This window comes from Drosophila guanche, unplaced genomic scaffold, assembly GCF_900245975.1.
Source record: "Drosophila guanche unplaced genomic scaffold, DGUA_6, whole genome shotgun sequence".
Lineage (NCBI taxonomy): Eukaryota > Metazoa > Arthropoda > Insecta > Diptera > Drosophilidae > Drosophila > Drosophila guanche.
In genome coordinates, this window is record NW_022995754.1 from 149,918 (window position 1) to 166,621 (window position 16,704).

The 16,704-nt window shown below is 47.0% G+C and overlaps 1 protein-coding gene across 1 annotated transcript; it reads left to right on the forward strand.

The window, feature by feature from the left end:
- Nucleotides 1–686: 686 nt before the first annotated feature.
- LOC117589447 (PHD finger protein rhinoceros) lies at nt 687–13,180 on the forward strand. Its single transcript, XM_034281391.1, has 8 exons — nt 687–804; nt 1,396–1,727; nt 1,821–2,397; nt 2,484–2,678; nt 2,741–2,957; nt 3,023–3,212; nt 3,288–3,907; nt 3,971–13,180. The coding sequence occupies exons 3-8, from the start codon at nt 1,925–1,927 to the stop codon at nt 12,209–12,211; spliced, it is 9,936 nt and encodes a 3,311-aa protein (XP_034137282.1). The 5' UTR covers nt 687–804; nt 1,396–1,727; nt 1,821–1,924; the 3' UTR covers nt 12,212–13,180.
- The last annotated feature ends 3,524 nt before the right edge of the window (nt 13,181–16,704 follow it).

Consider the following 16,704-nt stretch of genomic DNA (forward strand, 5'->3'; position numbering starts at 1 on the left):
CATAAAACGTAAATCTTCACCCATTTCTTCGAATTTGATGTTCTATTTGATATAACTGGTTATTTAAGAGTCTCCGCGCTAAAACTATAGTTTGATCGGTTTTGTCAATCATTTCTTGACAAGATTGGCTGGTTTTCACAACTACTTTTTTGTTTTTAATTGGGTAGAAAATAGGGTTCTAACTTAACTAAGAAATGAGCATAAGACTTAAGAGTGTAACGTGAGAGGTTACGTAATCTTACCTCTTTTTTGCTTGTCCAACCGTTTGTATAAACATTTTGTATTTCTCTTAAGTATTGTAAAAATTCAGATTTTCAAGTTTCAAGACCGTACTCTGATTAGTTTCTCCATTGAAGACTCTAGATTGTTCAAAAATAAAATCTTTCTTAGTGATACCCATTTAAATTGTGAGTTTCTTGTTTATTATTTTTTATTTGACGAAAAAACCGGAGAAAACAAAATACATGGAATGCCAAAAATTACCAATGAAGTTAAAATGTGCATCGGAATATGTTCAAAAATTCAATATAAAACTTGTGTGACCAGCAAAATCTGTCTGTTACGAAACTTTCTAGATCAACTTCGATTTAGCAGTCAGGTATTGTGAGTGAGGAAGTAGCGCTTAACAGCACACTGTAAGGCACAAGTTACAGTAAGACCACAATCGACAGACTTTAAAATGCAACCCTGTGTATACGCAAAGATGGAGTCGAAAATTTATAATGGCGACAAATCTGTGAAAATCTTGTAAATAATCATAAAAATTGCATTGTCCCCAAAAATGCAAATGCAATTACGAAAAACGTGAGTGTGAAAGAAATGCTACGCGAAATTGATTAAACCTGTGCCATTTTCGCACTGTAACAAGTGCCTCGCGTGCGTGTCTGCGGCGGCAAAAAACGCAAATGTAAAAATATATAACAAAATTGGATTGACTTGGGATTAAAAAAAGTAGTGATACATGTATTTAAATTATTGTATCAGCAGACGTGCTGCAAAGTATCCCATCTAAATTGTGCCACATCAATAACAAATGCTTTTGTTACATTAAAAAGGGGGAAAAGTGCAAAAAAAAACCTATGATTACTAGTGTGCTGAAGAGAGGAAGGGGAGAATGGTTGGCTGCCAACCAAGAAGCTGATAAATGCAACACGCGCGCCACCTGCTTGCCTCCCGCTCGCACTCGTAGATCTAGTAAGCGCGCCCTTAAAACGAGCGTGTTGTGTGTGAGCGAGAAGGCGTGAGAGTGCGTGTCATAGCAGCTAAACAATATCCGATAGCTAAAGAGTTTTTTTATAAAATTTTTTTTGTGTATTTTGGTGTGAAAACACAAGAATGGACAAAAAATTATGAAAAACCTAAAATTTGTATGTTTTTATATTTCCGAACATCAAGTCGAGCAGCAGAAGCGTGGCAATTATATAAATAAATTAAGCAAAACAAAAACACAGAAACGCACAAAGTGTGTGCCAAATACCGAACAAAACAAACCGAAGCAAAAGAACGTGAGAAGAGGAGCGGACCGGGAAAAAGATAATAACTTGCCTGGAGAGGAGTGCTGAGCACGCAGGACTGCAAAGTGGCGTCGCTACTGGAGATTAGGGCTGGGGCAGCAGCGGCGTCCATGTCCAAGGGGCGGCACAATAATAACCACTATTGCACCACTACCAGGAGAGCGCAGCAGCAGCAGCCGGTGTGGTGTCGCCAATTGTGGCCTTAAGCATGTAGTAAGTGCTGAAGGTGCCTTTGCAAAGATCGAATTCCAATTGAACTCTCCAATCTCTCTCTCTCTCCCTTTCTGTCTTAAATTGGAATGACAGGTCTTGAAGCAAGAACCCGTTCTCTTACCAAGCACAAGACACGAGGAAGAAGAAGTAAATCAAAACAGCAGAAACACACAAAACAAACTCGACACCAATGAAAAATGTCACAAAGAGGTAAGCGCGGTAATCAACATCATCATCAGTCGCATCATCCGCCGCCGCAGCAGCAACAGCGGAAGGATGTTGAGCCGCAGCCGCCCCCCACCAAACGGCGTAAAGGCAGACCGCCCAATGGGGCGACAACAGCAGCGGCGGCAATAACAGCGACAGCGGGAGCGGGATCAACAACAGGAGGAGATCGAGTTCCAATTATACCATCAAGTAAAAGCAAAAACGATGTGGAACAGGAGCTTGATATTGGTGAAGGAGGAAATGAAAGTGGACTACTTGGAGCCGCCAGCAGCAGCAGCAGCATTAGCAAATCCAAGTCAACGAAGCAGGCCAAATCGTCTAGTAAATGCAAGTCGCAGGGGGCAAGTACGAGCAGCTCATGGCAGGCTCGCTCCGTGGCAGACATTAAAATGTCGAGCATTTACAATCGCAGCTCAACGGAGGCCCCAGCTGAACTTTACCGGTGGGTATTGGATGAAAGGGGAAAGGAATCGGCTCTTGCCTTGAATCTCGCTAAATAGCCCCCTTCTTCTCCCGTCACCTATACAGCAAGGATCTCATTAGCGCAATGAAATTGCCAGACTCGGAGCCATTGGCCAATTATGAGTATTTAGTTGTTGCGGATCAATGGAAGCAGGAATGGGAGAAGGGCGTACAAGTACCTGTTAACCCGGACTCCCTTCCCGAGCCATGCGTTTACGTTCTGCCTGAGCCAATTGTGTCGCCAGCCCACGACTTTAAGCTGTGAGTGTTATGATATAGAGTCCACAAATCCCAGCTTAAACACTCTTTGCATCTCTTTTCAGTCCGAAAAATCGCTATCTGCGCATTACCAAAGACGAGCACTATTCGCCGGAGCTGCATTGCCTGACGAATGTCGTTGCCTTGGCAGAGAACACCTGTGCCTACGACATAGATCCCATTGATGAGGCCTGGCTGCGTCTCTACAATGGCGATCGTGCCCAATGCGGTGCTTTCCCTATTAACGAGACACAGTTCGAGCGCGTCATTGAGGAGCTGGAGGTAAGTTTCCCCATTGATCGCTACCCGAAACACTTCTTCATTTGAGGGTGCACTTTTGTCGTCAGGTTCGTTGCTGGGAGCAGATTCAAGTCATTCTTAAGCAAGAGGAAGGCTTGGGCATTGAGTTCGATGAGAACGTCATCTGCGATGTTTGTCGGTCCCCCGACTCCGAGGAGGCCAACGAAATGGTATTCTGTGATAATTGCAATATCTGTGTGCACCAGGCTTGTTACGGCATTACAGCAATCCCATCAGGTAAGCAGCGACAACGAAGAATCCCTCCTGTAAATGTGTCCCCAAAATTGTATGTTTGTTGCCCTTGCTTCGCAGGTCAATGGCTATGTCGCACCTGTTCCATGGGCATAACTCCTGACTGCGTACTCTGTCCGAACAAGGGTGGTGCCATGAAGTCCAACAAATCGGGCAAGCACTGGGCCCATGTTTCCTGCGCCCTGTGGATACCCGAAGTGAGCATTGGATGTGTGGATCGCATGGAGCCGATAACAAAAATCTCAAGCATTCCTCAATCGCGTTGGTCTTTGGTCTGCGTGCTCTGCCGAAAGCGCGTGGGCAGCTGCATCCAATGCTCGGTGAAGCCCTGCAAGACAGCATACCATGTGACCTGCGCATTCCAGCACGGCTTGGAGATGCGGGCCATTATCGAAGAGGGCAATGCCGAAGATGGCGTGAAATTGCGATCCTATTGCCAGAAACACAGCATGAGCAAAGGCAAGAAGGAGAACGCTGGCGGTGCAAGTCGGGGAGGCAGTGCCTCGGTCACGAATTCTATGCACAAAGCGAACAAGTACACAGGTGGCACAGGCGGAGTAGGAGACGAGGGCAGCAGTGCTTGTAGTAAGACAGGAGAGGATCAACGCAGGCGTAAGAATCATCGAAAGAACGACATGACCTCCGAGGAGCGTAACCAGGCAAGGGCTCAGCGTCTTCAGGTATTTGAAAACGATCGAGAATACGTTGAATGTTTACATGATTTTAATTTTTGTTATCCTTAGGAGGTGGAGGCGGAGTTCGACAAGCATGTGAACATTAATGACATCAGTTGTCATTTATTCGATGTGGACGACGATGCCATTGTGGCCATATACAACTATTGGAAGCTGAAGCGAAAGTCGCGCCACAATCGGGAGCTGATACCGCCCAAGTCTGAGGACGTGGAAATGATAGCCCGCAAGCAGGAGCAGCAGGACTTAGAGAACCATAAGCTGGTGGTTCACCTGCGGCAAGATCTAGAACGAGTTCGCAATCTCTGCTATATGGTTAGCCGGAGGGAGAAACTGTCGCGCTCCCTATTCAAGCTTCGCGAGCAGGTCTTCTATAAGCAGCTGGGAGTGCTCGACGAAATGCGCCTGGACAAGCAGCAGCAGAAGCAGGAAGAAAAGCAGCGTCCCGACTTGGACATGGACGCTGTAATATACGCCAACGATGGGCCTACGTTGTACGATCGCTTCTACAGCTCGGCTGGAGGACAAACTGTGCCGGCACAGTACCAGGATCTGAAGTACATCCTCGAGCAGCTCATGGGCAAGCTACAGAGTGGAAAGCAGAGGCGTGGACGTGCCTCCCAGTCCCCCAACAAGCGTAAGCAGGTGGCTAAGGCTTCTCCTACTAAGAAGATCAACAATGGCTCCATTACCTCCCGCACATCTTCTCCAGAGAAGCCGGCAGCGATGGGCAAAGCGGCATCCATGTCCTCCACTGCTGTAAAGGTGCGGGGGGTGCCGCCTGGGAAACCTCCTGCAGGGAGGCGTGCCTCAAAGAGCGGCGCGGCGACGGGGACGTCGACCCACAACAAAACCCAATCACAACCGCATTCCCACATCCGGAGCAGTGCGTCCTCCCATACGTCAAGCGGCAATTCATCATCTGGTGATTCCAGCTCGCCGAATGGCACCAGTAGTTCCGACAGTTCCTCTGCAAGCGATTCAGGCAGTGAAAGCGGAAGCTCAAGCGCGGCCAGCGGAATCTTCAAGCGAAAGTCCTCCTCCACAGGAAGTCTCCTTAAAAAGCAAAGCTACGCTCGCTCCGTGGAGCAGCGACAGAAACAGCGCCAGCGTCGCCAAAGTGAGGCGGCTGAGGGTGTGCCTGCGGCGTCTCCGAACTCAAGATCTGCCACAAGCTCTAGCGAAGATGAGGACGAGCAGCAGAGGAGGAGGCAAGAATCTGAGCGTGAGGGCCGCGGACGGGGATCAATTTACAACAAAACAGTACCTAACAGAACCCAACCAACTAAGTCAAAGCACTGCAGTCAAGCAGATGCTGGAGCCGAAGTCGGAATGGGAGCCAGACAAAAATTGTCTACAACAACACGAGGATTGGCTCAAATGCACAAGGATGCCGAGGAGAGCTTGTCGAGCGATGGGAGTGAAGAACTGCTGCCTCTGAAAGGCGAACGGCCGGTCATTTCATCGTCGGGACTGGCGCTATCTGGCCCGACGACCGGTGGCACAAAGATGGGGCAACACATTTACTCTGACTCAGAGAGCAGTTCTTCCCCTAACGAGAAGGAGCTGGAAGAAGTAACCACTCTCGAGAGTAACGTAAGTGACTCTCAGAACCAGCAGACTATACGTACAAAGGCAGCTATGAAAGAGTTTGTGCCAGGGACAGCTGCAACATCGACCCAATCAGCCACAACTGCCACAGCCGCTGCCAGCAAATCCACAAAAGAGGCGAAAGAAGGAAGCACCAGCTCCAAAACGAATTTCAACGCCAAGTTGCCATATCCAGCGGATCTCCTGGTAGTCCCACAGCGTCAGGCGGCCAAGAAGGCTTCCGAAAACATGCGCTCCACGAATCTTGCAGCAACACTGCAACCAGATGCCGCGGAAAGAGTGCGGGAGCCAGAAACCAACTCGGCTGCTCCAATCGGAAAGAACAAGCCCAAGGATTCCGTTTCAAAGCAAGCGACGGAGGCGGAGAGATTCGGAGGGGGAGACAAGGCTCGAACCAAAGAGCACGCCAAGCCTACAGCGAAGTCGGTTGGAGAAGGGATTGTGGAGCGTGGCAAGCGTGGCAGACCGCCCAAAGTGCCAAGAGATCCCACTGCCTCCTCCAACACCAGCATTGAAAAAGGGAAACCACCTCCGCCTGCCGAAGCAAAGTCTATTGCTCTTGTTTCAAATACTAGCACAGCCAAGACCAGTTTCGCTGTCTCCTATGTGCCACAGAGACAAGCAGCTAAGAAGGCGGCGGAGCAGCTGAAAAGCAGCAAGCCCCTGCAGGAAACTGCTTTCTCAAATGCGAACGAGTCTGCAGAGAAGGAACTATCGTCGACAACAACGGGGACGGCTTCGACAGGAACAACAACAACTTCGGCAAAACCCACGAGAAGAACTTCACTGAAGGAAGCACCTAACCCTCCAAAGGAAAGCTTAGGTAACCGGAGAAAGTCGAAGGAGGAGGCAGTGGTGATGGCAACCAAAACGACAACACCAATAAAGCGTCGGATTGCGGCACCCAATTTGTCCAGCTCCAGCTCTGGGGATAGTGAAAGCTCCAGTTCGTCCAGCAGCTCAGGGAGCAGCTCGAGCAGTGGCAGCGGTAGTGATTCCGAAAGCGAATCGGAGGCCAGCGATGCAGATAAAGCAAGGAAAACAAACAAGGAGCCAGCTCCAAGCGCTGTATCATCGTGCAGTACCGTTTCCTCCAATGTGCCAAAGCGTTCACCGCGTAAATCTATGGACAAGCCTGCAGCATCAGGAGCAGCCGCGGCCACCGCGCCGCCCCCGCCACCACCGACTCTACCTGTTAGGACGCGTCAGAACTCCACCAACAAATCGCCAAAGAGAGCACCCCAAAAATCGGTGGCCACGATTGCAATTCAGGACGATGCCCAAGATGCCCCCAAAATGCACCACTATCGCCGCCAATCCTCTCCAGACGACGGAACGAAGCAAGTCCAGTCGGAACAATTCACCAAAAGAGCAACGCGTGGGTCCAAGTCACGCCCTCCCTCGCCATCGGTAAAATCCTCTCCAGAAAAACCAACCCCACGACGAAAATCTCGAGCTGACGAGTCACCCAAAAAGTTACCAAACTGGGAGCATGAAATAAATCAGAGAAAGGCGGCCAGCGGAAAAGCTACCAGCGCGTTGGACAAGATGTTGGATAAAAAACAGCAGCAAATCAACAATTCCACGCCGGCATCACCTCCCAGAAAATCACCCATTCCTACGCCTCCTACACCTCCGCCAGCTCCTTCTCCGCCGCCCGGTAAGCCCCAACATGATCCTGAGCCTGTCGTCGAACCCGCGATGGGTATAAATCCCGAACCAGAGCCGGAACCGGAACCCACAACAGAGGCAGGGGAATTGCCCATGGATATTGATGAGGAGCTGACCACCGCTCCAACGCATACGCAGTTATCGGCCAATGCCAGAAAACTTGCAGACATCATTGATGACGAGCGGCCGCCCGCCGCTCCACTTCCTGCCTCGCCCACACCTACGCCCACCTCTAACGACGAGTTATCGGATGCCGGAAGTGATCTCAGCGCGCGGTGTCGCGGTCGCTGGCGCTCGAGGCGGAGGAGGAGGAGACGAAGCCAAGAGCCAGACGAAGAGCACACCCATCACACGCAGCACCTCTTAAACGAAATGGAAATGGCACGCGAGTTGGAGGAGGAAAGGAAGAACGAGCTGCTGGCGAATGCTAGTAAGTATTCCGCGTCAACATCGTCTCCAGCAGTGACTGTCATTCCCCCCGATCCTCCGGAAATCATAGAATTGGATTCAAACTCTGCCAACTCGGGAGGAGATCAGCAACAGCAGGCGCATCCGCATCTGCAACTGCAGGAGCAACCGTTGCCACAACAGCTGATGGTACACTCACCCCCAAGCGAGGTAGCCTCTTCCATTCAGCAGCAGGAACCATCGCACCAGACCTTAATCGACCAGTTGCCGGTGGAGCACATGGCCCCTGTGCTGACAATCGGTACAACGGCCCCATGTGTCCTAGAGCCGATTGTAAACACCATTCTAGAGATGGAGGACAGCAAGTTTGCGAATAACTTTGCGTCAAGCCTCGCCAGCGTGCTGAATCCGCCCAATCCCGGGCAGATGAGCCTCCTCGGATCGAGCCTAGATAGAGGGGAGCAAATCTCCGAAGAGGATAGCATACAGGCCACCCGAAATCTCCTGGAGAAATTGCGGAAGACCAAGCGGAAGGGTCAGGATGACTGCTGCTCGAAGGAAGTCGTTGACTTGTTGCCCCCCACGCCAGCCATACCGTCAGTGTTTCCGTTCCACAGTGCTGCTGATCCCGAGGATATTATTCATGTCCAGAAGGAGCAACAACAACAGCAAAGTTGCCTATACGGAAACTCTTCAGGACCGAACTCTGTGGCTTCGCTAACGATTAAGGACTCGCCGATGACAGCCAACAGTGGAAGCTATGCTAATAGTTTGACCAACACTCCGAATGCCACGCCCACGAATACCACAATGGGAAATAATCTGGGAGCAAGCGGTGGCTACCAGGTGAATTTTGGCAACCCCCAGCAAGCGCCGTCCCTGAGCTGCTTTCTTGAGAAGTCACCCCATCAAAAGGGGGGATGTCCACTTTCCAAAAATGGAGGAGGAGGTGCAGGAGTACCGGGGGCCACTCCAGACTTTGTGGACCTCGCTGCGGCGGCTGTGAAAAATAGTATCGGAAGGTACCACGGTGGAGCTGCGGTTCCGGGCCCTCAGTCCGGGGCAGGTGGCAACAGCAACAAACTTAATGATTACGACGAGAATACCCGCATGCAGTCGCCATTCGGCCGGATGCAGCGCTGGAACGAAAACGATCTCATAGCAGCGCGGCGCAGTAGCTCCCCCAGCTCAGTTTCCGAGTCAAACGATCAGCCCCCAACAACAGTGGCTGCCCGCAACATATCCCAGCTGGAGGGCTGCAAGACCTTCTTCAACAACTACGCCAGTGGTAATGGTGGAGGCGGGAGTACAGTCAATCCCACTACTCCCTACAGTCATGCTCCTCTGGTCAATGGAATAGACGGCATGTCCATGTTTAGCAACGCAGTGGCACCCCAGCAACAAACAACGCCGACCCAGCAGCAACAACAGCAGAGGACGCCGAATAGTCAGTATAACGGAGGAATCTATCCCCAACTGGCGGCGATGATGCACACCCAGTCAACGCCAACAGAAGCGACTCCGAGTCTGTACGGCAATGGTGGAGTCGGTGTGGTGTCTGGTGTGAGCGTGGGTGTAGGTGTGGGAGCTGTACCGACAACACTGCCGCTGCCACCGCCACCACAAGCACCCCAGTATTCCGGGGCACCATACACCACGCCCAGCCTGGGAATGCTGCCCGTTCAGCAGCAGTCTGTCGTTCCGCCCGTTCAAATCACGACTACCTCAAACCATCAGTTTGCTTTGGCCTCGCCGGTAGACGGAAAGATTCCCACCTACCCTGCCCATCCAACTCAGCTGCTTAGCAGTTGCGTGGAAGCAGCGGTAGTGTCGATGATGCCACCAACGACACCAGGTACCGCCGTCGCAAGCAAAGAGTCGCCGAACAAGAGGGGCAGCGTCAATAGCGGGAGCGCAGCGAAGAAGCAGCCAAGCAAATCTCCTCAAATGCCTCAGGGGAAATCTCCAGGAAAGTCACCCAGGCCACCCCTGCAGCCGCCAACGCCTCCTACGCCCACTCCAGCTGCGACTGTACCACCATCGAAGTATGATCCGCTGACACACACGATCCAGGGCAAGCCCCGACAACGCGCCCCAAGGGGAAGTGGCGGTTCTGGGGCTCCAGGTAGAGGCAGGGGACGTGGAAGAGGACGAGGTCGTGGAGCAGGGACTGCCAGTGGAATGGCCATGTCCCTCCCGCCGCCCATGTCGGATTACGGAAGCAACACGCATATAGTAAACAACCTGGTGGGAACGCCCTTCGAGTTTAATAACTACGACGACGACATGGCGGGACCAGGAGTGGAGAATCTGCAGTCTTTGAGGGATCGGCGCAGGAGTTTCGAGCTGCGAACGCCGCGAGGTCAGGCCAAGCCCACACCCACACCCACGCCCACTGCAGCGACAACAACAAACCCGCTGCTGCATCCTGTGCTGCCGGGACCTGTAGATATGAGGACCTACAATCTCGGATTCGAGGCTCCGCATAGCACGGCTTCCCAAGAGGCCTACCAGAACAACCTCCTGGGTGCCTTTGACTCCGGAACCGCAGATCAAACTCTTAGCGAGTTTGACGAGGAAGATGAACGCCAGTTCCAGTCAGCTCTTCGGGCGACAGGTACTGGAACCTCGCCCAGCAAGCAGCCGACGGTGACAGCAGCGCCAGTTTCCCCTGCTCCTGCTAATACTCCTGCTGCAAACTCTCAACCCGCCGCAAATTTGCACCTCCACTCGACAGAGGCCAATCAAATGGCACTGAGTGTCGCTTCCACAGTGGGCGCAACCCACTTGATGGAGGGATCGCTGGTTGAGGCTTCCCTAGAGGCAACCTCGGAGGAGGTTTCAATAGACTCGGACACCACAATTCTGAACAGCAAAACGTCCAGCGATGCCCGTAGCCAGTTGAAGCTGAAGATCAAGAGCCCTCTGGCATACTCTGGGGAGCACTACAGCACAATGACAAACAGCCTAAGCAGCAGCCTGAGTCTCTCCAGCAGTACTCTGGTGCAGTCTTCGAGCGCCGTGCAAACAACGGTGTCCACCTCCACTGTGGTCAGTACTTCCTCCGTGGGCAGCGGCAACTCTCGACGAATGCGCAAGAAGGAGCTGCTCAGTTTGTATGTAGTGCAGAAGGATAACCTCAACGACGACAGCTCCTGCGGACTTCCAGCGGCGTCCGACAGCCTTCCCCTGGATAACCTTCTACGCAAGTCTGAGGAGGAGGAGGAGGATGTGGCCACCGGCAATGGAAACGGAAATGGGTCTAAGAGGTTCAAAAAGAACTCTAGCAGCAGGGAACTGCGCGCTCTCGACGCCAATTCAGTGCTACAGGAAGACCAACTGCACGCTGGCGTTTCGGGCGGCTGTGCAGGAACGGTATCTGGCGATGGGAGACGTCGCAGCGCTTGCAGCTCCGGTAGCAATAACGACAACAACGGAAAGACCGGTGCGGCCAGCAGTGCAGGTAAGCGTCGGGGACGGAGCAAGACTCTCGAGAGCAGCGAAGACGATCATCAGACCCCCAAGTTGAAGATTAAAATCCGTGGATTGTCGGGAAGCGAGGCAGTCGGTTCTGTAGGGATTTCCAATGCGGGCGATAGCAAGAGCTACAGCTATGAGATGACTCGCAGAGCTTGTCCTCCCAAGAAGCGCTTGACAAGCAACTACAGCACTCCAACGCTGGAGGAGATCAAGAGGGATTCCATGAACTATCGTAAAAAAGTCATGCAGGATTTTGACAAAGGCGATGAGCACAATAAGCGGGATAACTCTGGCATAACTTTGGATGGAGAATCTCTGATGCCTCAGCCTCCCAGCAAGCGACCAAAGTCGTCAAAGCCGAAAAAGGACAAGAAGGAGAAGAAACGCCAAAAGCAGAAGCAGCTCAGTTTGAACAGTGGCTCAACCGCAACCACAATGACTACCACGTTAATTGAGAACACGGTCAGTGCCTCACCAGGCGATAAGCCAAAGCTGATCCTGCGAATTAACAAGCGCAAAACTGAGACTTCGATGAAAATCACTTGCTTGGAGCAGCCGTCGATGAACGAGGCACCCCTGCGCCTGAAAATAGCCAGAAACTCCTCGGGAGGAGGGTATATCATCGGCGCTAAAGCTGAAAAGAAGGAAGATCCTCCACCGGATGCGCCTAATGTGTCGCCACATCAGATACCGCTGATGCTTCCTCTCGGGGAGACATCGCCCCAAGGGCTGCTTCTCAACAGCTTCACCCCGCACTCCCAGAATGCGAATGCCTCTCCAGCGCTGCTAGGCAAAGACGCCGGAACGCCATCGCCGCCCTGTTTGGTAATAGACTCCAGCAAAAGTGCTGATGTGCATGATTCCACTTCGCTGCCGGAGAGCGGCGTGGCTGCCATAGGTGTCCCTGCTTCGCTGGTAGGTGCCACTACCCCGCTGTGCGTGAACGTGGGTAACTATGAGAATAGCAACAACTCGTTGCCATCGGCCAGCGGTACTGGGTCTGCGTCCAGTAATTCCTGCAATAGTAATTCGAACAACAATAATAACAACAGCAGTGGAGGAGGCTCAGCCAGTGGAGGTGGCAGTTTGCTTCCATTAAAAAAAGACTGTGAGGTTAGATGATAATCATAAAAAAGCGAGAGAATCGCTTATATGTGTGTTTTTTTGTATCACTTCATTCATTTCATTTTCCCCTTGTGTGTGATCCTTGTCCCTTTTGGTGTAAATGAGCATTACCCTTCCATTCTCTTCCATGTCCCTCACAAACTTTCAAGTGTACAGCTAGTTTGTAAGCGCCCTTCTTCTACCTTCTACCACACTTATTTGTCTGTAACATGTTTGTTGTAATCGCATGAGCGTAACAAGATATTATCGATATAGACACACGTCTATAAATATATATAAAACCAATACATAGTAAGGCCTCACTTCAAGAAACAAGTAAAGCTAATTGTACATTTTTAGTAAAAGCAGATTATACTTTTAAGGTTTTGTAAAATACTGTATTAAAGTTAAAAAAAAAAAACAAAACGGAAAGGAACGTGTAACCCAAAAAATCCAAAAATGCTCTCGGCTTAGGTTTACGAATGCCCCCATTCACCCAAAAATCCTTCCACTCCTATTCACTCAGATTATCGATAAAACCAAGCACATATACATATATATATATAAATATATATATATGTATATAAATCTAAAATCTATTTATTAATAACTATTTAATTCAAAAAAGCGTATACTAATCGTAAAATATTAGCAAAAACAAAAGAAACAAAAAACTGTTAAACGCGTGCAAAAGTAACAAAAAACCACTACAAATGTAGCCTATAGTCATTAATTGTAGTTCTTAGCGAAAATCAAAGTCGGTAGGTAGTCTCTGACCGCAATCTAAGTGCATATAATTTCCCGCCCTCACCCCCAGCCTATACCTAGAGAGACGAACAAGAAATTAACAATTTATCCTACCCAATTCAAGGGTAATGTTTGTATTTTAAAATGTAAGGGTACGACGAGACGTATCGAAAAGAAACTCCAAATGAAATAGTTTCGTTTTAGTTTTATTTTTTAGCGATTTTTTAAATGTAAAGCAATGTAACATAGGCAAAAGTCCACTGGTTTTCTATAAGCAAAGATCTGTTGCTAGAGCCAAGTCATGAACACACTCGCCCAAAACACAAAACAAAACAAAAAAGGTCGCTTTTACACCCACGGAGGCACTCTCACCATCTAGGAGATATTCACCCGATGTGATTGCATTCCAGATTCCAGTTCAGGACCTCAAAGACTTTCAAGTCCTCATAGACTTTTAGGAAATCCAAATCGCCATAGGGTCGTTGTGCATGGTAGTACTCCTCACTAAATTACTTATTGACTTAATCACATTGGGCGTGGTGCCTCCATTAAATGGAAGAAGTTATCCAGAATACATTAAAGAAACAAATGCAGCAAATATTAATTCCAGAATATTAAACACCCAAATCAAGGCATAGGGAATAATTAAAATTGTGCAAAGATTAAATTGTAGACAGTAATTGCAAGAGTAAATTAAAAAGTTTTCGATAATTGTGTAATTGTATATAAGTGTGTGCGAGAAATGTTTTTAATTATTATTACGTTTAATCTAATTATTAATTAATGATTATGATTATTAATTTTAATTCTAGTTCTTAGCAAAAATTTAATAAATGCAAAAAGCCTTATTTAAAAACAAAACTTATAAACGCAGCACAATATCTTATTTCCTTTTCAAGTCGGTTTTAGTAGACATTTGGACATAGTCAAGCTGTTATTATGATGATTGACGTGTGAACTAATTCTTCCCAAATCCTTAAGTAAACGAACATTTGTCAATTAGAGTGAAAACCAAAAGTCCAACGTCATGGAGTCTTTCGAATTGGTTTTTATGACGTCTTGATGAGACTACCAAGTCTTTGTATTTGGCAAAACAAACATTATTTCTTTAGGGGCAGAGCGTCAGGCATTTATGCAAAATAGTCAACAAACCTCGGACGCATGAGATTTCTTTTTCGGTCAACAAATAGCACGCAGACCAACTAAAACTAGCTATAAAAATATAGAAACACATACCAATAAAAGGATAAGGTAAATACTAAGAACCGTGCATACTGAAACTTACGCAACTACTTCGAGCAACCTCTTAAGATATGCCAATGACACAGAAATTCTCTTCAGCAACACAGGAAAAAAATGTTTAAGGAATAATATAAAGTATTAAAGCCTAATGAGTAAGTGTTAAGCAGTTAAAAAAAATATAAAATAACTGGCTGATGTAGGGAAATATATTTCTAAGCATTAAACTATTGGGTCTATCTATATACTGAAAATTGAATTAAACGCTGTATAAAAGGAAAAGTCAAATAGTACACTAAGTTGTATTATAAATACGAAAATATAGATGAAATTATACATAAACTATTGAGAAAGAGATCTATTTATTAATTTCCTAACCGGGGTAACCGAACGTCCGTCTGTCAATGATATTCTTTTGACCAAAGGAAGCCAAGGCCCGTGCACCGTACAGAAAAATGCCAGTATTTTAATTAGTCTTCGTTTGGGCCTACTCTCTCAGAGTATTAGAGGGATTTTACAGATAACTTTATAATGCCTATTATATCCCTAAAGTACTGGAGAGTATTGAAAATTTAATTGAATGCTTCAGTCCGACAGAACACAGCAGAGTTACAGCACAGTAAGGGTCCGCTTTGTAAACAACGCTTTAATAGCATTATTATTTATGTACTGAAGTGCAAACTGATTGTAAACGTAGCAGGATTTCCTCCGGATCACTAGTATGCGTGACACGTCCTGATCCGACGGAAAACAGAAGAGCTATAGTTCTCCAGAGCTCTTATTTATAGAAACCGTATTAATGGCATTATCCTTTATGTCCTGGAATGATTACAAACGATGCAGGATATTCTTCTGGTCACTAGGAGGGCTGGCACCTCCCGATATGCCTTCAAATAGCGGAAAAAAGGAAAAAACCAAACTTTCTTGTTTTAAAACTTAAATGCATAAATTTTATTGCATAAAAAAAATGGTTTTACAACAAATGTTGTTTTTGGTATTGTTGCCCAACAAATAATAATTGTTGTACAACAAATAATAATTGTTGTACAACAAATAATAATTGTTGTTCAACAAACAATTATTATTGTACAACTTTTAGATGTCGGCGAAAACTAAACATTTCCACATCGAGTACCAGGCTAACAGAAATCAGGAAAAGGTAGCTGGTTTTTTGTTTTTTCACTGTGTCAAAAGCTGGACGATGTGAAACTGCACATTTTTTCATTCGCAAAGTAACTAAAAGTATGCTTCAATATTTTGCAGAATGTAACTTAAGTTATTGCATAAAAAATGGGTGCATACTTTTAGCTTAGCATGGCGGTTACAAAACTGCAATTTTATTGCAATCGCAAGGTTAAGCCTTATAGGACGCGAAACGTCTCCTCTCAACTGGAAAATGGGCTTCATCGCTAGCACGTAATTTGGACTCAAGGACACTAAAGATAATGACATTCTAAAGTTATATATATAAAGTTATATATTATATATACATATATGCATAAACAATCCCTACAAAACTAGAGCTCTGCAGTTTCTAATTTGATGAAGCGTCTCACATGTCCCTTCCCTTTTTTTTTTTGGTTTGTTGTTCCAAACAACTTAATTTTCTTTCAATGCATTTTTCTAACCATTCATTATCTTCCCCTCTCTTCTACCTACAAACCTGCAGTCGGTGATGTTGATGTAGATGCCCAATAATAAAACACCTATATTTTTGTTGTATCTCATTTTTTTGTTTGTTGTTCCAACGAACTTTATTTAGTTTGAAAGCATTTTCCTTACCATTCATTATCTTCCTCTCTCTTCTCTTTTTTTATTTTGGTTGTTACGCTATAATAATATTTAGTAAGTCTAATGCTGGTTTCCCGTTTAGTTAATACAATGGTTAGTATGTGTTTAGATGTGTCTATAGTGTAGGTTTTCGGTTTCTTGAAAATGGTTTCGCATTTTAAAATGTACAATTCTTGGTAGGATAGCTCCCACTACACAAAGAATTTTTAGGTTTATGTATATGGTTAGTATAGTTTGTATATGGTTAAGGTTAGTAAACGGTTAATGTGTCGAGTAGTTAAAGACACACACATCCATTTATAATTACATATATACAGTTAAACAGTATGTGCTTGTTCAATTTATCTTTGCCGGTCTAGGAAACCATTTTGGGTCTCGAGGATTTGTGAGAGGACTTTGTTGTGTGATTTCTACGAGTACTGTATGTTTCCTACAAGAAAATATAAATTTTATTTCGAGGACTACATACATACATATATAATTGCGGAATACACTTTTTACAACATTTAGCCAAAAAGATATGAGTATCATAGTTTTGTTTAAGCTTTTATTTGGGTTCTCCGAGTTTTTGAAATCGACATACATACCATATGTGATTGTGTGTACAGTAGAGAATATTATTTCCTTTTGTTGTGCTCTAATATTTTCCTTTGCCCGTTTCATTTTTTGGTAGAGTATTTTTGCAGGCTTTAAGAAAAAAAGGATACCCCCCCCCCCCCCCCCCCCCCCCCCCC

Coding starts and splice junctions, on each gene's coding strand:
- LOC117589447 (XM_034281391.1), top strand. CDS start 1,925: ATGTCACAAAGAGGTAAGCGCGGTAATCAACATCATCATCAGTCGCAT. Junction 2,679..2,740: donor CCAGCCCACGACTTTAAGCT/GTGAGTGTTATG, acceptor ATCTCTTTTCAG/TCCGAAAAATCGCTATCTGC. Junction 3,908..3,970: donor CAAGGGCTCAGCGTCTTCAG/GTATTTGAAAAC, acceptor TGTTATCCTTAG/GAGGTGGAGGCGGAGTTCGA.